We start from the raw sequence: 24,551 nt of genomic DNA, 5'->3' as shown, positions 1-24,551 counted from the left end.
GGTCAAAAGCAGTGCTCTACATACAAGAGGGTGCTACCTTGAGAGCGAACATGGTTGAGTAATACCAGGGGTGGCTCAAACTGTCTGCGACGAAGGCCCATCTTCCCAAGAGCTGCTGGTCTAGTCGTGGTGGATCCATGGGCTTAAGGAGGTCCTCACAGGTTAGAGCTGAAGCAGGAGCTGATTGGCTCGAACACAGGAAGCAGAGGAGAGCTGTGGCATATAGAGCGAGTGGCATATAGAGCGAACATGGCTTCAGTATCTAGGTTTCACTATATCTATACACCATATCTATCTACTGTGGGTCTAGCTACAGTACATCTTTTATATCTACAATATGTATCACTATATTTATCTTATATTTCTATATCAACAGTATCTATCTACTGTATATCTATACTTCATTGATGTGTCTGTGTGTATAGAACACTGGTGCTGGGGTAGAGGGGTCCCGTCATAGCTCTGCTGTCCTGCTATGGTAAAATGTTCCTCAAATGTCAGAAAGTTGCACAGTTGCAGAGTGCCAGGCAAATGACCCTTTTCTATGGCAAATTCCAGGATTGCAAAATAAAAAAAGCTTTTTTTAATGCTCATCTCATGTTCAGTTGTGTGCTCATTCGAACCAGTGGCCTTTTGGTTACTGCCCCAATGCTCTTAACCACTAGGCTACCTGCTGCCCCATTTTTATATTCTCCCAATTAATACTACATTTCTTAGTAAGAGTTTTTTCTACAGACAAATAGTATACCAATTGCTTTGGTATAGTATACTTAAGTAATAAGGCAAGAGAGGGGTGTGGTATTTGGCCAATATACCACTGCTAAAGACTGTTCTTATGCACGAATCAACGCGGAGTACCTGAATACAGGCCGTAGCCATGTTATATTGGCCATATACCACAAACCCCTGAGGTGCCTTATCGCTATTATAAACTGGTTACCAAGGAAACAAATTAATGTTTTGTCATACCCGTGGTATACGGTCTGATATACCACAGCTTTCAGATAATCCTCATCCAGGGCCAGAACCACCAAGTTTATAAAATACAATTGACCTTTGCTGTGTTCAGAACAGTGGTATGGCAAAAGCCCATGTGTGAAAAAGTTAGTGCCTGCGTCCCAAATGGCACCCTAATGCCCAAGGGTCCTGGTCAAAGGTAGTGCCCAAGGGTCCTGGTCAAAGGTAGTGTCCAAAGGTCCTGGTCAAAGGTAGTGTCCAAAGGTCCTGGTCAAAGGTAGTGCCCAAGGGTCCTCGTCAAAGGTAGTGTCCAAAGGTCCTGGTCAAAGGTAGTGCCCAAGGGTCCTGGTTAAAGGTAGTGCCCAAGGGTCCTGGTCAAAGGTAGTGCCCAAGGGTCCTGGTCAAAGGTAGTGCCCAAGGGTCCTGGTCAAAGGTAGTGCCCAAGGGTCCTGGTCAAAGGTAGTGCCCAAGGGTCCTGGTCAAAAGGTAGTGCCCAAGGGTCCTGGTCAAAGGTAGTGCCCAAGGGTCCTGGTCAAAAGGTAGTGCCAAAGAGTCCTGGTCAAAGGTAGTGCCCAAGGGTCCTGGTCAAAGGTAGTGTCCAAAGGTCCTGGTCAAAAGGTAGTGCCCAAGGGTCCTGGTCAAAGGTAGTGTCCAAAGGTCCTCGCCCAAAGGGTCCTGGTCAAAGGTAGTGCCAAAGAGTCCTGGTCAAAGGTAGTGCCCAAAGGGTCCTGGTCAAAGGTAGTGCACTATGAAGGTAATGGGGTGCCATTTGGGACGCAGTCATTGTGTGTTTTGACTTTTCACTTCAAAGGTTACTCAATAATCTGTGTGCTTGATCTTAGAATGGAGCAACATGGTAGTTTTTCATTGTCCAATGTTGACAAATGGTTAGACAGGACATCAAATAATATTTCACAAATATCAGTTTAATCATTATTGATTGGTTCAAAAGTATCCTGTTGAGAAAACATACATTCTATACATAAACCCCACTGCTGCTTGATTTCATGGTAGCTATATACATGCCAGAGCACTGTGTGTATTCTATGGAAAATACACCGATAAAATAAAATGCATTTAGATATAAAAACATACTTTCCCTTTAACAATTGATAATGGACCAAAATAAGATGAAAACGGTAACGTTGCAAAGTCCTGGCCACTTTCCAGAAATCCCGGTTGGAAGATTCCCTGAAATCAGGAAGGAAATAGGCAGGAGATCCAAAATCCTCCAACCAGGAAAACCTGGGAATTTTCTGAAAGTTAATGGAACTTTACAAACCTTGATAACACTCAAGTAGGCAAGAAGGCTAACACATACAACAAATAGAAAGACAATGGAATAAAGATCTCAAACTGTATGTAGACTATCAAGTTGAGACATAAGTGCACCCAAAAAGGCCCACTATTCCCTTTATATACACGGTGTACAAAACATGAGGAACACCTTCCTAATATATAATTACACCCCCTTTTTGCCCACAGAACAGCCTCAATTCCTTCCAGGCATGGACTACAAGGTGTTGAAAGCGTTCCACAGGGATGCTGGCCCATGTTGACTCCAATGCTTCCCACAGGTGTGTCAAGTTGGTTGGATGTCCTTTGAGTGGTGGTCCTTTCTTAATCCACACAGAAAGCTATTGCATGTGAAAAACACAGCAACATTGCAGTTCTTGACACTGAAACCGGTGCGCCTGACACCTGCTACCAAACCCTGTTCAAAAACATTTCAATATGTTGTCTTGCCCTCAATGCTACACACACACAATCCATGTCTCAAGGATAAAACATTTTTAAAAATCCTTCTTTAATCTACACTGATTGAAGTGGATTTAACAAGTGACATCAATAAGGGATCATAGCTTTCACCTGGTCAGTCTGTCATGGAAATAGCAGGTGTTCCTAATGTTTTGTACACTCAGTAACCTACTTTCGACCAGAGACCATAGACCCTGGTCAACAGTAGAGCACTTTGTAAGGACTAGGGTTTCATTTGTGACACATCCCTACTGTACTGGTCATGATTCAACCCTCAGGCCTTTGACACATCCCTACTGTACTGGTCATGATACAATCCTCAGGCCTTTCAGACACATCCCTACTGTACTGGTCATGATACAATCCTCAGGCCTTTGTCACATCCCTACTGTACTGGTCAGGATTCAATCATGACTTGAACAGGGTGGGCCTACCTGAACCTGGTCCAATAAGAAAAACACTGTTCTTTATTTTTCATTTCAAAGCACTTCACCCTACTGAACAAAACCCAGGTACCTCTGGATGGGTAACTGAGCTATACTCATAGGGAAGGAGATCCACAAGGCACTTCAGTAATAACACACCATCTTACCACCCCCCCATCGTTCACAGTGTTAGAGGCAGAGTCAAGTCCCTCTTGTAGTATTACACAGAGAAAGCATTGGAGAATTTGGAAGAGAGATAGAGAGCGAAATGATTGATCACATGACGGCGCAGCACTGGCAGGTCTGGCGTTTGGGAGCCACACCGACACCTCCCTCCGCCTCTCCCCTGGTAGCGGTCAGTGTCTCTGGGGCGACTGGAGCCTGCTCCAGCGTCTGGGCCTTGGATGGGAACAGCAGGGGCTCCTGCTCAGGGTCTGCCTCAGTCCGGGGCTCCACTAGGGACACCTCCAGGAACTGGCCCCCAGGGAGGATGGCTGATTCCGGGGACACCGAGGCCGCCTCTTCCCCCTTGACTTCCACTTCAGTCTTCACTTCCACATCGCCCTCTGCCGGCTCGCCTGCAGCCTCTCCCTCTGCGTCGGGCCTGGGGGTGAGTAAGGACTCAGAGTAGATGGGAACGGCAGCCACAACGCCATCATCTGGGACCTGCAGGTCAGACACAGGAGCTTCCTCTACTGGCTGTGCCTCTTCCTCTCCACCACCGTTTGCCACACCCTCCATCTGTCCTTCTCCTAAATCTCCTGTTACTGTGTGCATCTGTCCTTCTCCTAAATCTCTGGCTACTGTGTCCATCTGTCCTTCTCCTAAATCTCTGGCTACTGTGTCCATCTGTCCTTCTCCTAAATCTCTGGCTACTGTGTCCATCTGTCCTTCTCCTAAATCTCTGGTTACTGTGTCCATCTGTCCTTCTCCTAAACCTCCTGTTACTGTGTCTGCCTCAGTCTCTTTTGCTACTTCTGAGGACTCTTCAGGAGTTGTCTCTGGTTTTGCCTCCTCAATTCCTCCTTCCTCAGGAGATTCTGAGCTCTTATTGGACGCTACCGAGTCTACATCCTGTTCCTGACCCGTAGAGGAAAGGTCATTTGCCAGCTCGTCTCCCTCGTCATTGATAATCACTCGCTCCGCTTGCATCATGATCACTCCTCCTTCCTCAAGTACTGGCTCCGCCTCCGTGAACCCCAGGAACGTCATGGTAATGGCACCATCTTCAGGGACGACCGTGACTGGACCGTTGGTGCCGTTGGGCGGTCCGCCCTCCTCTGATGCATCGTGGGTAGCAGCTTGCCCCTCCCCCTCTCCTCTCCCATTGGTGAGGATCTCAGCTCGTTCCAATAGTGCTGCCTCAACTGTTCCTAGAACTGTGACAAGACAGATCATAGTTAGGAAATGTTTCAATCATCTTCCCAGTCTTCTATCAGCAAGACCCTTGGCAAGGATGCACATTACTCTTACCAAGCTCTGGAAAGTCCAGCTAGAATAGTGAGCACAGAAGAAGCAGGAGAGTGGAACACTTGTAGAAACTTGGAGAAGGTTATGGAGAGTGAAGGAGAAAGACAAGAAAAGAGGCCGGCCAATGGGACGAGTGATGTTAGAAATCCAAAAGAAGTGAAGAGAGAGCAGCTTCCAGAATCAACACTGTTCTGTTCTGGACTCATGACAGACAGTCATAATGATAGGAGTGACATTTCAGCATGGCATGTTGCCAGTCCCTGTGACCCTGAATCCAACCAACCAGAACATTTCCACTGACTTGGCTTGTGTTGTGTGCTCTTTGCCCCATAGAAATAGAATTACTAGACCCATCATGGTGCAGCCAAACAGCAGTGGTCTAAAGGAATGTTCATGTTCTAGAAATTATATTTCTATGCTTTTCCCTGATAACTTCACACATGAGATTCTTCATCAGCATCAATTTATATGTATTCCATGTCATTCAAATGCATAGATACTGTATGCATGTATGAACTTCCACTGACGAATGAATACAACGTATTACCTTTGTAATACAAATACCATCAAAGGCCAGTACAGTCTGTAGTGTCTTCTGGGACTAGAACCCATTTCAGTTGATTCAGAGTGAAGGAGAGATGATGGTAACATTGTTAACCCCTTACCGGATTCAGCCTCTACTTCTTCCTGTCCATTCTCCAAGATAACTGCTTGGACAGCTTCTGTGGGAATAGATGGAAATAAGACTTTTTTTAATCAGTGTTTATTAAGCCCAGCATTCAACAGTCCCGATTCTGTTGAAATCTATTGGGTTATTTACGATGTCTTTTTACCGCACAACACATTCATTATCAACTCAAACAGAAACAAAGACGTGTTATGTTATCTTTCAACAATTCAATTGATTGGGTCAAGTAACATAAAGCCAGTGGAACGACGACTGCTACTAGCAGTTGCTAACGGTAACCGGTGGTGACAGCTAGACAGTCGTTCATTCATTCAGAGACGGGTGACACCTACCTGCTGTAGCCTCCACCACCACCGCATTCTATTGGAGGAGACAGACGGGGGCGGGGTTAGACACTCCAACCACATACCATTCTTTTATTACTTTCAGTCTCAAGTTGTAACCGTGACCCTAGATGAGGAATAACATTATAAAGGGTAGATGAGCAATGTCATTCATGCATTTTCAACCCACAAGAGGGAGCCAATTAGACTTTAGGGCCCCACCATCCACCAGTGACTATTCAATACTAAATATGCCTACTTTAAAAAGGTAGACTCTGTGAAATGACAGATATTGAGATGAGTGAGATGCAAAGACTTCCCTCTCACACAGTATCTGCGCGTGTGTACAGGGTTCTCTTAGTTACAGCCTGGTTGCCAGGGCACCGAAACAGCATAGAAGTTGAGCCTCGCGCTTCAGCGCTCTTAGTTGTTACGGAAATTGACCCACTATGCCGTTTATTTTCTGCTTCTACGTCAGATCACTGAGTCGACCTTTAAAGAGGGTGGGAGGACACCCCCTTTATAACAAGAGCCCAGTGTTGAGGGTAGTTCCTCTGCCATGTCACAAAAACCCCCACTATCATATGAGTCAACCATCACCTGTCTGCTCCTTGGCTACGAGACTAAATAACACGCTCGGTTTGTGATTCCCGTCTTTACAACCTCTAAAAATCAAGGTTAGGAGAAGAAATACAAACAAAAGAACAAAAGACTTGAAGAGGAGAATTCTTTGTTGTATAAGGTCATTCTGAGGTAAACAGTCACGGTTGCCTTGAGGTGGAGCGATTACACACGTCTAAGTGGAACATTGTTTATGCAAGGAGGGCGTGGTCTTTCTAAAGCTCCTGCTTCTGAACGAGAGGGGCTACATCAAAGCTGCATTAACGTATTATTATGGAAAAATGTATTATTCCTCTGAAAGGAGCCTCGTCGGTCAGGACTGGTGGGAAGAACGGACGTAATGATTGGGGCTACTTGTTCTAGCTAACCCAGTCAATTGGTCTGTGTGCTTGTGTATCAGTGAGTGTTTGTGTGCGTTACTCACAGCTTGGCCATCCTAATTCTCTCTCTCTCTGTGTCTGTGTAGGTGTACACATTTTAGTGCCAGAAGTCCTCACAAGAATAGTAAACCAAGTGAGGACATTTTGCCAGTCCTCACTTGTAAAAAGTATATTTTAGGCTTAGGGGTTAGAATGACAGTTTAGGGGGAAAATGTGAATCAATTGTTGGTCCTCAAAAGGTCTTCACAAGTATAGTAAGACATAGTGTGTGTCACTCACAGCTCGGCCATCTTCCATCTGCTGCTCCAGTTTCTCCTCCTCCTCCGCTAACCGTTGACTCTCTGTCTGCAACCTGACACACACACACACACACACACACACACACACACACACACACACAGTCTTTTAGCGTTCAGTTCCAACCTCAGCCAGAATAAATCATTCACTTTTAACCTCGCATTGATAAAAGGTAGTGCTATCAGACACTTACAATACATGAAAATACACTACGAGGTGTAGAGACTATAACCACTACGAGGTGTAGAGACTATAACCACCACGAGGTGCAGAGACTATAACCACCACGAGGTGCAGAGACTATAACCACTACGAGGTGCAGAGACTATAACCACTACGAGGTGTAGAGACTATAACCACTACGAGGTGCAGAGACTATAACCACTACGAGGTGCAGAGACTATAACCACTACGAGGTGCAGAGACTATAGCCACTACGAGGTGCAGAGACTATAACCACTACGAGGTGCAGAGGCTATAACCACTACGAGGTGCAGAGGCTATAACCACTACGAGGTGCAGAGACTATAACCACTACGAGGTGCAGAGACTATAACCACTACGAGGTGCAGAGACTATAACCACTACGAGGTGCAGAGGCTATAACCACTACGAGGTGCAGAGGCTATAACCACTACGAGGTGTAGAGGCTATAACCACTACGAGGTGTAGAGGCTATAACCACTACGAGGTGTAGAGGCTATAACCACTACGAGGTGTAGAGGCTATAACCACTACGAGGTGTAGAGACTATAACCACTACGACGTGTAGAGGCTATAACCACTACGAGGTGTAGAGGCTATAACCACTACGAGGTGTAGAGGCTATAACCACTACGAGGTGTAGAGGCTATAACCACTACGAGGTGTAGAGGCTATAACCACTACGAGGTGTAGAGGCTATAAACACTACGAGGTGTAGAGGCTATAACCACTACGAGGTGTAGAGGCTATAACCACTACGAGGTGTAGAGGCTATAACCACTACGAGGTGTAGAGGCTATAACCACTACGAGGTGTAGAGGCTATAACCACTACGAGGTGCAGAGGTCTAACAAACAGCCACAACCCTAGACAGACAACATGGAGAGTATAGAATGTCTTATTCTCTAAGAGTCTTCATACAGCTACTGTGTAGCTGTACAGGTAGCCCTATACAGGTAATGTGGCGAGTATACAGGTAGTGGTGAGTATACAGGTAGCCCTATACAGGTAATGTGGTGTGTATACAGGTAGCCCTATACAGGTAATGTGGCGAGTATACAGGTAGCCCTATACAGGTAATGTGGTGTGTATACAGGTAGCCCTATACAGGTAATGTGGTGTGTATACAGGTAGCCCTATACAGGTAATGTGGTGAGTATACAGGTAGCCCTATACAGGTAATGTGGTGTGTATACAGGTAGCCCTATACAGGTAATGTGGTGAGTATACAGGTAGCCCTATACAGGTAATGTGGCGAGTATACAGGTAGTGGTGTGTATACAGGTAGCCCTATACAGGTAATGTGGTGAGTATACAGGTAGCCCTATACATGTAATGTGGTGAGTATACAGGTAATGTGGTGTGTATACAGGTAGCCCTATACAGGTAATGTGGTGTGTATACAGGTAGCCCTATACAGGTAATGTGGTGTGTATACAGGTAGCCCTATACAGGTAATGTGGTGAGTATACAGGTAATGTGGTGTGTATACAGGTAGCCCTATACAGGTAATGTGGCGAGTATACAGGTAGCCCTATACAGGTAATGTGGTGTGTATACAGGTAGCCCTATACAGGTAATGTGGTGAGTATACAGGTAGCCCTATACAGGTAATGTGGTGTGTATACAGGTAGCCCTATACAGGTAATGTGGTGTGTATACAGGTAGCCCTATACAGGTAATGTGGTGTGTATACAGGTAGCCCTATACAGGTAATGTGGCGAGTATACAGGTAGTGGTGTGTATACAGGTAGCCCTATACAGGTAATGTGGTGAGTATACAGGTAATGTGGTGTGTATACAGGTAGCCCTATACAGGTAATGTGGTGAGTATACAGGTAGCCCTATACAGGTAATGTGGTGTGTATACAGGTAGCCCTATACAGGCAATGTGGTGTGTATACAGGTAGCCCTATACAGGTAATGTGGTGTGTATACAGGTAGCCCTATACAGGTAATGTGGTGAGTATACAGGTAGCCCTATACAGGTAATGTGGTGAGTATACAGGTAGCCCTATACAGGTAATGTGGCGAGTATACAGGTAGTGGTGTGTATACAGGTAGCCCTATACAGGTAATGTGGTGAGTATACAGGTAGCCCTATACATGTAATGTGGTGAGTATACAGGTAGTGGTGTGTATACAGGTAGCCCTATACAGGTAATGTGGTGTGTATACAGGTAGCCCTATATATACAGGTAATGTGGCGAGTATACAGGTAATGTGGTGTGTATACAGGTAGCCCTATACAGGTAATGTGGTGTGTATACAGGTAGCCCTATACAGGTAATGTGGTGTGTATACAGGTAGCCCTATACAGGTAATGTGGTGAGTATACAGGTAATGTGGTGTGTATACAGGTAGCCCTATACAGGTAATGTGGCGAGTATACAGGTAGCCCTATACAGGTAATGTGGTGAGTATACAGGTAGTGGTGTGTATACAGGTAGCCCTATACAGGTAATGTGGTGTGTATACAGGTAGCCCTATACAGGTAATGTGGTGTGTATACAGGTAGCCCTATACAGGCAATGTGGTGTGTATACAGGTAGCCCTATACAGGTAATGTGGTGTGTATACAGGTAGCCCTATACAGGTAATGTGGTGTGTATACAGGTAGCCCTATACAGGTAATGTGGTGTGTATACAGGTAGCCCTATACAGGTAATGTGGTGTGTATACAGGTAGCCCTATACAGGTAATGTGGTGAGTATACAGGTAGCCCTATACAGGTAATGTGGCGAGTATACAGGTAGCCCTATACAGGTAATGTGGCGAGTATACAGGTAATGTGGTGTGTATACAGGTAGCCCTATATATACAGGTAATGTGGCGAGTATACAGGTAATGTGGTGTGTATACAGGTAGCCCTATACAGGTAATGTGGTGTGTATACAGGTAGCCCTATACAGGTAATGTGGTGTGTATACAGGTAGCCCTATACAGGTAATGTGGTGAGTATACAGGTAATGTGGTGTGTATACAGGTAGCCCTATACAGGTAATGTGGCGAGTATACAGGTAGCCCTATACAGGTAATGTGGTGAGTATACAGGTAGTGGTGTGTATACAGGTAGCCCTATACAGGTAATGTGGTGTGTATACAGGTAGCCCTATACAGGTAATGTGGTGTGTATACAGGTAGCCCTATACAGGCAATGTGGTGTGTATACAGGTAGCCCTATACAGGTAATGTGGTGTGTATACAGGTAGCCCTATACAGTTAATGTGGTGTGTATACAGGTAGCCCTATACAGGTAATGTGGTGTGTATACAGGTAGCCCTATACAGGTAATGTGGTGAGTATACAGGTAGCCCTATACAGGTAATTTGGTGTGTATACAGGTAGCCCTATACAGGTAATGTGGTGTGTATACAGGTAGCCCTATACAGGTAATGTGGTGTGTATACAGGTAGCCCTATACAGGTAATGTGGTGTGTATACAGGTAGCCCTATACAGGTAATGTGGTGTGTATACAGGTAGCCCTATACAGGTAATGTGGCGAGTATACAGGTAGTGGTGAGTATACAGGTAGCCCTATACAGGTAATGTGGTGAGTATACAGGTAGCCCTATACAGGTAATGTGGCGAGTATACAGGTAATGTGGTGTGTATACAGGTAGCCCTATACAGGTAATGTGGCGAGTATACAGGTAGCCCTATACAGGTAATGTGGTGTGTATACAGGTAGCCCTATACAGGTAATGTGGTGTGTATACAGGTAGCCCTATACAGGTAATGTGGTGAGTATACAGGTAGCCCTATACAGGTAATGTGGTGTGTATACAGGTAGCCCTATACAGGTAATGTGGTGAGTATACAGGTAGCCCTATACAGGTAATGTGGCGAGTATACAGGTAGTGGTGTGTATACAGGTAGCCCTATACAGGTAATGTGGTGAGTATACAGGTAGCCCTATACATGTAATGTGGTGAGTATACAGGTAATGTGGTGTGTATACAGGTAGCCCTATACAGGTAATGTGGTGTGTATACAGGTAGCTCTATACAGGTAATGTGGTGTGTATACAGGTAGCCCTATACAGGTAATGTGGTGAGTATACAGGTAATGTGGTGTGTATACAGGTAGCCCTATACAGGTAATGTGGCGAGTATACAGGTAGCCCTATACAGGTAATGTGGTGTGTATACAGGTAGCCCTATACAGGTAATGTGGTGAGTATACAGGTAGCCCTATACAGGTAATGTGGTGTGTATACAGGTAGCCCTATACAGGTAATGTGGTGTGTATACAGGTAGCCCTATACAGGTAATGTGGTGTGTATACAGGTAGCCCTATACAGGTAATGTGGCGAGTATACAGGTAGTGGTGTGTATACAGGTAGCCCTATACAGGTAATGTGGTGAGTATACAGGTAATGTGGTGTGTATACAGGTAGCCCTATACAGGTAATGTGGTGAGTATACAGGTAGCCCTATACAGGTAATGTGGTGTGTATACAGGTAGCCCTATACAGGCAATGTGGTGTGTATACAGGTAGCCCTATACAGGTAATGTGGTGTGTATACAGGTAGCCCTATACAGGTAATGTGGTGAGTATACAGGTAGCCCTATACAGGTAATGTGGTGAGTATACAGGTAGCCCTATACAGGTAATGTGGCGAGTATACAGGTAGTGGTGTGTATACAGGTAGCCCTATACAGGTAATGTGGTGAGTATACAGGTAGCCCTATACATGTAATGTGGTGAGTATACAGGTAATGTGGTGTGTATACAGGTAGCCCTATATATACAGGTAATGTGGCGAGTATACAGGTAATGTGGTGTGTATACAGGTAGCCCTATACAGGTAATGTGGTGTGTATACAGGTAGCCCTATACAGGTAATGTGGTGTGTATACAGGTAGCCCTATACAGGTAATGTGGTGAGTATACAGGTAATGTGGTGTGTATACAGGTAGCCCTATACAGGTAATGTGGCGAGTATACAGGTAGCCCTATACAGGTAATGTGGTGAGTATACAGGTAGTGGTGTGTATACAGGTAGCCCTATACAGGTAATGTGGTGTGTATACAGGTAGCCCTATACAGGTAATGTGGTGTGTATACAGGTAGCCCTATACAGGCAATGTGGTGTGTATACAGGTAGCCCTATACAGGTAATGTGGTGTGTATACAGGTAGCCCTATACAGGTAATGTGGTGTGTATACAGGTAGCCCTATACAGGTAATGTGGTGTGTATACAGGTAGCCCTATACAGGTAATGTGGTGTGTATACAGGTAGCCCTATACAGGTAATGTGGTGAGTATACAGGTAGCCCTATACAGGTAATGTGGCGAGTATACAGGTAGCCCTATACAGGTAATGTGGCGAGTATACAGGTAATGTGGTGTGTATACAGGTAGCCCTATATATACAGGTAATGTGGCGAGTATACAGGTAATGTGGTGTGTATACAGGTAGCCCTATACAGGTAATGTGGTGTGTATACAGGTAGCCCTATACAGGTAATGTGGTGTGTATACAGGTAGCCCTATACAGGTAATGTGGTGAGTATACAGGTAATGTGGTGTGTATACAGGTAGCCCTATACAGGTAATGTGGCGAGTATACAGGTAGCCCTATACAGGTAATGTGGTGAGTATACAGGTAGTGGTGTGTATACAGGTAGCCCTATACAGGTAATGTGGTGTGTATACAGGTAGCCCTATACAGGTAATGTGGTGTGTATACAGGTAGCCCTATACAGGCAATGTGGTGTGTATACAGGTAGCCCTATACAGGTAATGTGGTGTGTATACAGGTAGCCCTATACAGTTAATGTGGTGTGTATACAGGTAGCCCTATACAGGTAATGTGGTGTGTATACAGGTAGCCCTATACAGGTAATGTGGTGAGTATACAGGTAGCCCTATACAGGTAATTTGGTGTGTATACAGGTAGCCCTATACAGGTAATGTGGTGTGTATACAGGTAGCCCTATACAGGTAATGTGGTGTGTATACAGGTAGCCCTATACAGGTAATGTGGTGTGTATACAGGTAGCCCTATACAGGTAATGTGGTGTGTATACAGGTAGCCCTATACAGGTAATGTGGTGAGTATACAGGTAATGTGGCGAGTATACAGGTAGCCCTATACAGGTAATGTGGTGAGTATACAGGTAGCCCTATACAGGTAATGTGGTGAGTATACAGGTAGCCCTATACAGGTAATGTAGTGAGTATACAAGTAGCCCTATACAGGTAATGTAGTGAGTATACAGGTAGCCCTATACAGGTAATGTGGTGAGTATACAGGTAGCCCTATACAGGTAATGTGGTGAGTATACAGGTAGCCCTATACAGGTAATGTGGTGAGTATACAGGTAGCCCTATACATATAATGTGGTGAGTATACAGGTAGCTCTATACAGGTAATGTAGTGAGTTTACAGGTAGCCCTATACAGGTAATGTAGTGAGTATACAGGTAGCCCTATACAGGTAATGTGGTGAGTATACAGGTAGTCCTATACAGGTAATGTGGTGAGTATACAGATAGCCCTATACAGGTAATGTGGTGAGTATACAGGTAGCCCTATACAGGTAATGTGGCGAGTATACAGGTAGCCCTATACAGGTAATGTGGCGAGTATACAGGTAATGTGGTGTGTATACAGGTAGCCCTATATATACAGGTAATGTGGCGAGTATACAGGTAATGTGGTGTGTATACAGGTAGCCCTATACAGGTAATGTGGTGTGTATACAGGTAGCCCTATACAGGTAATGTGGTGTGTATACAGGTAGCCCTATACAGGTAATGTGGTGAGTATACAGGTAATGTGGTGTGTATACAGGTAGCCCTATACAGGTAATGTGGCGAGTATACAGGTAGCCCTATACAGGTAATGTGGTGAGTATACAGGTAGTGGTGTGTATACAGGTAGCCCTATACAGGTAATGTGGTGTGTATACAGGTAGCCCTATACAGGTAATGTGGTGTGTATACAGGTAGCCCTATACAGGCAATGTGGTGTGTATACAGGTAGCCCTATACAGGTAATGTGGTGTGTATACAGGTAGCCCTATACAGTTAATGTGGTGTGTATACAGGTAGCCCTATACAGGTAATGTGGTGTGTATACAGGTAGCCCTATACAGGTAATGTGGTGAGTATACAGGTAGCCCTATACAGGTAATTTGGTGTGTATACAGGTAGCCCTATACAGGTAATGTGGTGTGTATACAGGTAGCCCTATACAGGTAATGTGGTGTGTATACAGGTAGCCCTATACAGGTAATGTGGTGTGTATACAGGTAGCCCTATACAGGTAATGTGGTGTGTATACAGGTAGCCCTATACAGGTAATGTGGTGAGTATACAGGTAATGTGGCGAGTATACAGGTAGCCCTATACAGGTAATGTGGTGAGTATACAGGTAGCCCTATACAGGTAATGTGGTGAGTATACAGGTAGCCCTATACAGGTAATTTGGTGTGTATACAGGTAGCCCTATACAGGTAATGTGGTGTGTATACAGGTAGCCCTATACAGGTAATGTGGTGTGTATACAGGTAGCCCTATACAGGTAATGTGGTGTGTATACAGGTAGCCCTATACAGGTAATGTGGTGTGTATACAGGTAGCCCTATACAGGTAATGTGGTGAGTATACAGGTAATGTGGTGAGTATACAGGTAGCCCTATACAGGTAATGTGGTGAGTATACAGGTAGCCCTATACAGGTAATGTGGTGAGTATACAGGTAGGCCTATACAGGTAATGTAGTGAGTATACAAGTAGCCCTATACAGGTAATGTAGTGAGTATACAGGTAGCCCTATACAGGTAATGTGGTGAGTATACAGGTAGCCCTATACAGGTAATGTGGTGAGTATACAGGTAGCCCTATACAGGTAATGTGGTGAGTATACAGGTAGCCCTATACATATAATGTGGTGAGTATACAGGTAGCTCTATACAGGTAATGTAGTGAGTTTACAGGTAGCCCTATACAGGTAATGTAGTGAGTATACAGGTAGCCCTATACAGGTAATGTGGTGAGTATACAGGTAGTCCTATACAGGTAATGTGGTGAGTATACAGATAGCCCTATACAGGTAATGTGGTGAGTATACAGGTAGCCCTATACAGGTAATGTGGCGAGTATACAGGTAGCCCTATACAGGTAATGTGGCGAGTATACAGGTAATGTGGTGTGTATACAGGTAGCCCTATATATACAGGTAATGTGGCGAGTATACAGGTAATGTGGTGTGTATACAGGTAGCCCTATACAGGTAATGTGGTGTGTATACAGGTAGCCCTATACAGGTAATGTGGTGTGTATACAGGTAGCCCTATACAGGTAATGTGGTGAGTATACAGGTAATGTGGTGTGTATACAGGTAGCCCTATACAGGTAATGTGGCGAGTATACAGGTAGCCCTATACAGGTAATGTGGTGAGTATACAGGTAGTGGTGTGTATACAGGTAGCCCTATACAGGTAATGTGGTGTGTATACAGGTAGCCCTATACAGGTAATGTGGTGTGTATACAGGTAGCCCTATACAGGCAATGTGGTGTGTATACAGGTAGCCCTATACAGGTAATGTGGTGTGTATACAGGTAGCCCTATACAGTTAATGTGGTGTGTATACAGGTAGCCCTATACAGGTAATGTGGTGTGTATACAGGTAGCCCTATACAGGTAATGTGGTGAGTATACAGGTAGCCCTATACAGGTAATTTGGTGTGTATACAGGTAGCCCTATACAGGTAATGTGGTGTGTATACAGGTAGCCCTATACAGGTAATGTGGTGTGTATACAGGTAGCCCTATACAGGTAATGTGGTGTGTATACAGGTAGCCCTATACAGGTAATGTGGTGTGTATACAGGTAGCCCTATACAGGTAATGTGGTGAGTATACAGGTAATGTGGCGAGTATACAGGTAGCCCTATACAGGTAATGTGGTGAGTATACAGGTAGCCCTATACAGGTAATGTGGTGAGTATACAGGTAGCCCTATACAGGTAATTTGGTGTGTATACAGGTAGCCCTATACAGGTAATGTGGTGTGTATACAGGTAGCCCTATACAGGTAATGTGGTGTGTATACAGGTAGCCCTATACAGGTAATGTGGTGTGTATACAGGTAGCCCTATACAGGTAATGTGGTGTGTATACAGGTAGCCCTATACAGGTAATGTGGTGAGTATACAGGTAATGTGGTGAGTATACAGGTAGCCCTATACAGGTAATGTGGTGAGTATACAGGTAGCCCTATACAGGTAATGTGGTGAGTATACAGGTAGCCCTATACAGGTAATGTGGTGTGTATACAGGTAGCCCTATACAGGTAATGTGGTGAGTATACAGGTAGCCCTATACAGGTAATTTGGTGTGTATACAGGTAGCCCTATACAGGTAATGTGGTGTGTATACAGGTAGCCCTATACAGGTAATGTGGTGTGTATACAGGTAGCCCTATACAGGTAATGTGGTGTGTATACAGGTAGCCCTATACAGGTAATGTGGTGTGTATACAGGTAGCCCTATACAGGTAATGTGGTGAGTATACAGGTAATGTGGCGAGTATACAGGTAGCCCTATACAGGTAATGTGGTGAGTATACAGGTAGCCCTATACAGGTAATGTGGTGAGTATACAGGTAGCCCTATACAGGTAATTTGGTGTGTATACAGGTAGCCCTATACAGGTAATGTGGTGTGTATACAGGTAGCCCTATACAGGTAATGTGGTGTGTATACAGGTAGCCCTATACAGGTAATGTGGTGTGTATACAGGTAGCCCTATACAGGTAATGTGGTGTGTATACAGGTAGCCCTATACAGGTAATGTGGTGAGTATACAGGTAATGTGGTGAGTATACAGGTAGCCCTATACAGGTAATGTGGTGAGTATACAGGTAGCCCTATACAGGTAATGTGGTGAGTATACAGGTAGCCCTATACAGGTAATGTAGTGAGTATACAAGTAGCCCTATACAGGTAATGTAGTGAGTATACAGGTAGCCCTATACAGGTAATGTGGTGAGTATACAGGTAGCCCTATACAGGTAATGTGGTGAGTATACAGGTAGCCCTATACAGGTAATGTGGTGAGTATACAGGTAGCCCTATACATATAATGTGGTGAGTATACAGGTAGCTCTATACAGGTAATGTAGTGAGTTTACAGGTAGCCCTATACAGGTAATGTAGTGAGTATACAGGTAGCCCTATACAGGTAATGTGGTGAGTATACAGGTAGTCCTATACAGGTAATGTGGTGAGTATACAGATAGCCCTATACAGGTAATGTGGTGAGTATACAGGTAGCCCTATACAGGTAATGTGGCGAGTATACAGGTAGCCCTATACAGGTAATGTGGCGAGTATACAGGTAATGTGGTGTGTATACAGGTAGCCCTATATATACAGGTAATGTGGCGAGTATACAGGTAATGTGGTGTGTATACAGGTAGCCCTATACAGGTAATGTGGTGTGTATACAGGTAGCCCTATACAGGTAATGTGGTGTGTATACAGGTAGCCCTATACAGGTAATGTGGTGAGTATACAGGTAATGTGGTGTGTATACAGGTAGCCCTATACAGGTAATGTGGCGAGTATACAGGTAGCCCTATACAGGTAATGTGGTGAGTATACAGGTAGTGGTGTGTATACAGGTAGCCCTATACAGGTAATGTGGTGTGTATACAGGTAGCCCTATACAGGTAATGTGGTGTGTATACAGGTAGCCCTATACAGGCAATGTGGTGTGTATACAGGTAGCCCTATACAGGTAATGTGGTGTGTATACAGGTAGCCCTATACAGTTAATGTGGTGTGTATACAGGTAGCCCTATACAGGTAATGTGGTGTGTATACAGGTAGCCCTATACAGGTAATGTGGTGAGTATACAGGTAGCCCTATACAGGTAATGTGGTGTGTATACAGGTAGCCCTATACAGGTAATGTGGTGTGTATACAGGTAGCCCTATACAGGTAATGTGGTGAGTATACAGGTAATGTGGCGAGTATACAGGTAGCCCTATACAGGTAATGTGGTGAGTATACAGGTAGCCCTATACAGGTAATGTGGTGAGTATACAGGTAGCCCTATACAGGTAATTTGGTGTGTATACAGGTAGCCCTATACAGGTAATGTGGTGTGTATACAGGTAGCCCTATACAGGTAATGTGGTGTGTATACAGGTAGCCCTATACAGGTAATGTGGTGTGTATACAGGTAGCCCTATACAGGTAATGTGGTGTGTATACAGGTAGCCCTATACAGGTAATGTGGTGAGTATACAGGTAATGTGGTGAGTATACAGGTAGCCCTATACAGGTAATGTGGTGAGTATACAGGTAGCCCTATACAGGTAATGTGGTGAGTATACAGGTAGCCCTATACAGGTAATGTAGTGAGTATACAAGTAGCCCTATACAGGTAATGTAGTGAGTATACAGGTAGCCCTATACAGGTAATGTGGTGAGTATACAGGTAGCCCTATACAGGTAATGTGGTGAGTATACAGGTAGCCCTATACAGGTAATGTGGTGAGTATACAGGTAGCCCTATACATATAATGTGGTGAGTATACAGGTAGCTCTATACAGGTAATGTAGTGAGTTTACAGGTAGCCCTATACAGGTAATGTGGTGAGTATACAGGTAGCCCTATACAGGTAATGTGGCGAGTATACAGGTAGCCCTATACAGGTAATGTGGCGAGTATACAGGTAATGTGGTGTGTATACAGGTAGCCCTATATATACAGGTAATGTGGCGAGTATACAGGTAATGTGGTGTGTATACAGGTAGCCCTATACAGGTAATGTGGTGTGTATACAGGTAGCCCTATACAGGTAATGTGGTGTGTATACAGGTAGCCCTATACAGGTAATGTGGTGAGTATACAGGTAATGTGGTGTGTATACAGGTAGCCCTATACAGGTAATGTGGCGAGTATACAGGTAGCCCTATACAGGTAATGTGGTGAGTATACAGGTAGTGGTGTGTATACAGGTAGCCCTATACAGGTAATGTGGTGTGTATACAGGTAGCCCTATACAGGTAATGTGGTGTGTATACAGGTAGCCCTATACAGGCAATGTGGTGTGTATACAGGTAGCCCTATACAGGTAATGTGGTGTGTATACAGGTAGCCCTATACAGTTAATGTGGTGTGTATACAGGTAGCCCTATACAGGTAATGTGGTGTGTATACAGGTAGCCCTATACAGGTAATGTGGTGAGTATACAGGTAGCCCTATACAGGTAATTTGGTGTGTATACAGGTAGCCCTATACAGGTAATGTGGTGTGTATACAGGTAGCCCTATACAGGTAATGTGGTGTGTATACAGGTAGCCCTATACAGGTAATGTGGTGTGTATACAGGTAGCCCTATACAGGTAATGTGGTGTGTATACAGGTAGCCCTATACAGGTAATGTGGTGAGTATACAGGTAATGTGGCGAGTATACAGGTAGCCCTATACAGGTAATGTGGTGAGTATACAGGTAGCCCTATACAGGTAATGTGGTGAGTATACAGGTAGCCCTATACAGGTAATTTGGTGTGTATACAGGTAGCCCTATACAGGTAATGTGGTGTGTATACAGGTAGCCCTATACAGGTAATGTGGTGTGTATACAGGTAGCCCTATACAGGTAATGTGGTGTGTATACAGGTAGCCCTATACAGGTAATGTGGTGTGTATACAGGTAGCCCTATACAGGTAATGTGGTGAGTATACAGGTAATGTGGCGAGTATACAGGTAGCCCTATACAGGTAATGTGGTGAGTATACAGGTAGCCCTATACAGGTAATGTGGTGAGTATACAGGTAGCCCTATACAGGTAATGTGGTGAGTATACAGGTAGCCCTATACATATAATGTGGTGAGTATACAGGTAGCTCTATACAGGTAATGTAGTGAGTTTACAGGTAGCCCTATACAGGTAATGTAGTGAGTATACAGGTAGCCCTATACAGGTAATGTGGTGAGTATACAGGTAGTCCTATACAGGTAATGTGGTGAGTATACAGATAGCCCTATACAGGTAATGTGGTGAGTATACAGGTAGCCCTATACAGGTAATGTGGTGAGTATGGGGTGTATAATAGGAGATTCCTACTTGTCTATGCGTTGCTCCATCTCCTGGACCTGGGAGCCCCACAGCGGGGAACGAGGCTCTGAGGATGTTGGGGAAGAGGGGCCATCCATCAGCCATTGGTCTCTAAGAGACTTCCTCTGGATGGAGAGAGAAAGCGCGAGAGATAGAGGGAGGACACAGGGAGGGCACATGGAGAGAGGACACATGGAGAGAGGGAGGGAGGACACAGGGAGAGAGGACACATGGAGAGAGAGAGGGAGGGAGGACACATGGAGACAGGGAGGGCACATGGAGAGAGAGAGGGAGGACACATGGAGAGAATACACATGGAGACAGGGTGGGCACATGGGGAGCGCGAGAGAGGGAGGGAGGACACAGGGAGGGCACATGGAGAGAGAGAGGGAGAGAGGACACATGGAGAGAGGGAGGGAGGACACAAGGAGAGAGAGAGGGAGGGAGGACACAGGGAGAGAGGGAGGGAGGGAGGACACAGGGAGAGCAAGAGAAGTATGTCAGTCAACGTTGTCAACGTCATAGGCATCATCCAAACCATGCACTCCTACTCAGACACAACATGAGCTTAATGCAACATGGCATTGTCTTTAAATCTGACAGGTTTGTCTTCATTCTCACACACTATTGTTATGGTGTCAGTCGGTGGCTGTGACCTTTAAACCTCCCCATCCAATCAGCTTAGGTCACATCTCTCTATTAGACCTCATTCCCTACTCCACTTCCTTTCAATAAACCGCTCAACAGGTGTCCCATCCCTTTAACACTTCAATAAAGCCCTCAACAGGTGTCCCATCCCTTTAACACTTCAATAAAGCCCTCAACAGGTGTCCCATCCCTTTAACACTTCAATAAAGCCCTCAACAGGTGTCCCATCCCTTTAACACTTCAATAAAGGCCTCAACAGGTGTCCCATCCCTTTAACACTTCAATAAAGCCCTCAACAGGTGTCCCATCCCTTTAACTCATATCCCATACATTCAGACAGGAACACACTCCTTTCTGCCCCAAGTGTGCACTTGCTCACTTCACCTTATAGATTTAAAAGATTACTAGCCCATGCTTACACCAATCCAATGCTTTTAAATGCATGAGGGGGAGTGAATGAGTGCACACTTTTGCGAGCAAGGTAACAAATTGGGACACAAGGTCTCTCCTATCCTACCACTTCCCCCCCCCCCCCCGTTGGCCTCCTCTCCCCCTCTCCGCTCCTCCCCGCTGGCCCCGTCTCACCACCTCAGCTGAAGGTGAAATGTATAGCAGACCACTGACAGGAAGTCTGCAGAGAGCACTTCCTTCCTGTTGCTGTAGCAGCACAGGTCCTCTCAGAGCCAACATGTGTGTTTGCAGAACACCTCCCTCTAACCCAACAGGACTAATATGAAGTTCAATTAAATGGATCGTTTTCTCCTTCTAAGAAATACCTCATCAAGAGGGTCAGAAGTTTGATTGGTGGGTAAAACCAAGAAATTCAGATAAGTAAAAAGACATGATGGGTCAGCACTCAAAAAGATGTCGCATAAACTTTACTACATTTGACTATAAAAAAAGATGTATTTTCACTGCATCAGGGATAGAGTACACAGACGTTTCGGCTTTACAGTGTGTAGGTACTGAAGAAGGATGCAAAGCCGAAACATCTGCGCACGCTATCCCTGACGCGGGGAAAATAATAATATATATTTTTGAAATACAGTAAGCTTTATGGGACATCTTTTTGAGTGTGGACACCATCACAACTTTTTGCATAATTAAGAAATACCCATTGTCCTCAAAGAGTGGCTGAATACAAAACAGTCCACATCCTTCCCCCAGAGGACAAACATGAGATCACGTTGCATGACGATAACAATTAGAAGGCTTTAAAGCTGTGGGTGTGATAGCAGGCTGTAATTGACCTCTGAGGAAGTCGAGAGATCACTGCTGGTGACAGCCATTGAGAGCTCAGTACTACCTTTACCTCTGAGGAGTACAGAGCAGGGTTTGTTCCTTCAGTAGTCGGTACAGTACAGTTGTAGACAGAGGCGTTCTTGTAGGTTAGAAGTTAGCCAACTAAAAACTATGGTTAATGCAAGTTCGTTATAATTTAGCCTCATAAGGGTGGTTGGGGTAATCATTCTTGGAGGTGGCTCCAGGTAGCAGACTAAGGCAGACCAGTCACCTGAAACCATTTTCTCATTGGGTGTACACAAGCACACAGCAAGGATTTGAGGAATGCGCCCGGCAGGCAGTTGGAAGTGGTGTGAAAACAATAGAGCCGTCCAGTGCAGAGAGCAGAGCACGTAAACACACACACACCATTCTAGTGAAGGAAGGCCAAACCTCCCAACTCTGGCAGGCAGTTTCAGGAAGGGTGTGTTCTCAAGTAGACTAGGAGTTGTGTGTTGCTTGGAATGGAATTTGGAACTGAAGTAAGCCCCTTGCTAACACGCTGGAATGAGTCCGTACAGGATTTTGGCGGAACAACATTATGGCTACATTCTACATTTGTGGGGAAAGAAGAATGAGTGTGGAGGTTCTGTCCAGTATCCACCACCATATTCACAGAGAGAGCGTGTGTCTGAGTGTGTGTGGTCACTTTTCTGGCCATTTGACGTTACACCTCAGAATAAATAGTCCTACACAGTGAGAGGGGTGATGGGTCGGGGACAGTGAGAGGGATGACGGGTCGGGGACAGTGAGAGGGGTGACGGTCAGACCTTCAGGGTGTGTGTGTGTGTGTCACCTTGAGCTGCTGTAGCCTCAGCCTCTCCTCCTCCATCTCCCTCTTGGCCCTCTCCTGTTCCTCCTGCAGACGACGCTTCTCCTGAGAGAGAGGGGAGAGAGTGCAAGAGAGAGGGGGAGAGAGAGGGAGCGAGAGAGAGGGGAGAGAGAGAGAGCGAGAGAGCGAGAGAGAGGTGAGAGAGAGAGCGAGAGAGAGAGAGAGCGAGAGAGAGGGGAGAGAGAGCGAGAGAGAGGGGGAGAGAGCGAGAGAGAGGGGGGAGAGCGAGAGAGAGGGGGGGAGAGCGAGAGAGAGGGGGGAGAGCGAGAGAGAGGGGGGAGAGCGAGAGAGAGGGGGGAGAGCGAGAGAGAGGGGGGAGAGCGAGAGAGAGGGGGGAGAGAGCGAGAGAGAGGGGGGAGAGAGCGAGAGAGAGGGGAGAGAGCGAGAGAGAGGGGAGAGAGGGGAGAGAGAGCGAGAGAGAGCGAGAGAGGGGGGAGAGAGCGAGAGAGAGAGGTGGGAGAGCGAGAGAGAGAGGTGCGAGAGCGAGAGAGAGAGGGGGGAGAGCGAGAGAGAGGGGGGAGAGCGAGAGAGAGGGGCGAGAGCGAGAGAGAGGGGAGAGAGCGAGAGAGAGGGGAGAGAGGGGAGAGAGAGCGAGAGAGGGGGGAGAGAGCGAGAGAGAGAGGGGGGAGAGAGCGAGAGAGAGAGGTGGGAGAGCGAGAGAGAGAGGTGGGAGAGCGAGAGAGAGAGGTGGGAGAGCGAGAGAGAGAGGTGCGAGAGCGAGAGAGAGAGGGGGGAGAGCGAGAGAGAGGGGGGAGAGCGAGAGAGAGGGGCGAGAAGGGGCGCGAGACAATGAGAGAGGTGGAGGGATAAACAAAGAGGAAAAAATAGAAACAGAGGGAGAATAAAGAGAAAACAGAAAGAAGAGGTAATAAAGAGGAAAACACCTGGTCAAACCTGTCACCATTATCCTAGAGAGGTAGCCATCCTATAATAATCACTGTGTCTCCATGGAAATACTGTGGCGTTGTTTTACTGGGCTGAGGGAGGCGGCCTGGTGCAACACACTGCACTATGGGTAAATTATTCAGTAGCTATGGACAGACAGCGCAAGGAGCAGTGCTTAGTTTCCATGGGTCTGTATGTGTGGGTGTGTGTGTGTCAGGTGCTTGACTCACAGTGATCGCCTGCAGTCTCTGTGTGTACTTCTCTGCCTCGTCCATCTTCAATCTGTATGACAAGACAAGGGGTTAAAGGTTATAGGTTACATCCATCATTTACCTAAGGAAGTAGTTAAAGTGCTGCTCTAGGAACAGTTTTGCCTTTTAGAGCACAATTAATATGGTTATATGGACAGGTGGGGACCTGATCCTAGATCAGCACTCTGACCCTGAGATACCTGGAAGCCTTAGTTGTTTTTCTGGGAATTCATCTGGACGTTTCTATCTAGCTTGTGTTGTTTCACATTACGTATCCCTTGTGACATGGCCTCAGGCATCACAAGGCAAATGACTGTAACTACATGTTTGGATCCTCACAGCTGACACACAGCGGGACAATATGACTAGCCTGACTTGGTACGTACGAACACAGCCTGGAGGATGTGCTGTACCCGCCAACCTTTATTATAGAGCCT

At 45.6% G+C, this 24,551-nt stretch overlaps 1 protein-coding gene across 1 annotated transcript; it reads right to left on the bottom strand.

Moving 5' to 3' along the window:
• Positions 1 to 2,627: 2,627 nt before the first annotated feature.
• LOC129839294 (paralemmin-2-like) lies at positions 2,628 to 24,174 on the bottom strand. The gene is made up of 7 exons (XM_055906609.1): positions 24,094 to 24,174; positions 22,943 to 23,023; positions 20,227 to 20,342; positions 6,902 to 6,974; positions 5,631 to 5,658; positions 5,276 to 5,332; positions 2,628 to 4,519 (listed from the first exon to the last, which is right to left on the bottom strand). The coding sequence occupies exons 1-7, from the start codon at positions 24,136 to 24,138 to the stop codon at positions 3,417 to 3,419; spliced, it is 1,503 nt and encodes a 500-aa protein (XP_055762584.1). The 5' UTR covers positions 24,139 to 24,174; the 3' UTR covers positions 2,628 to 3,416.
• Between the last annotated feature and the right edge of the window lie 377 nt (positions 24,175 to 24,551).

The sequence above is a fragment of the Salvelinus fontinalis genome, chromosome 40 (genome assembly GCF_029448725.1).
Source record: "Salvelinus fontinalis isolate EN_2023a chromosome 40, ASM2944872v1, whole genome shotgun sequence".
NCBI classification, from domain to species: Eukaryota; Metazoa; Chordata; class Actinopteri; order Salmoniformes; family Salmonidae; genus Salvelinus; species Salvelinus fontinalis.
The sequence above is the reverse complement of the archived record's forward strand: the minus strand, read 5'-3'. Positions and strand labels throughout refer to the sequence as shown.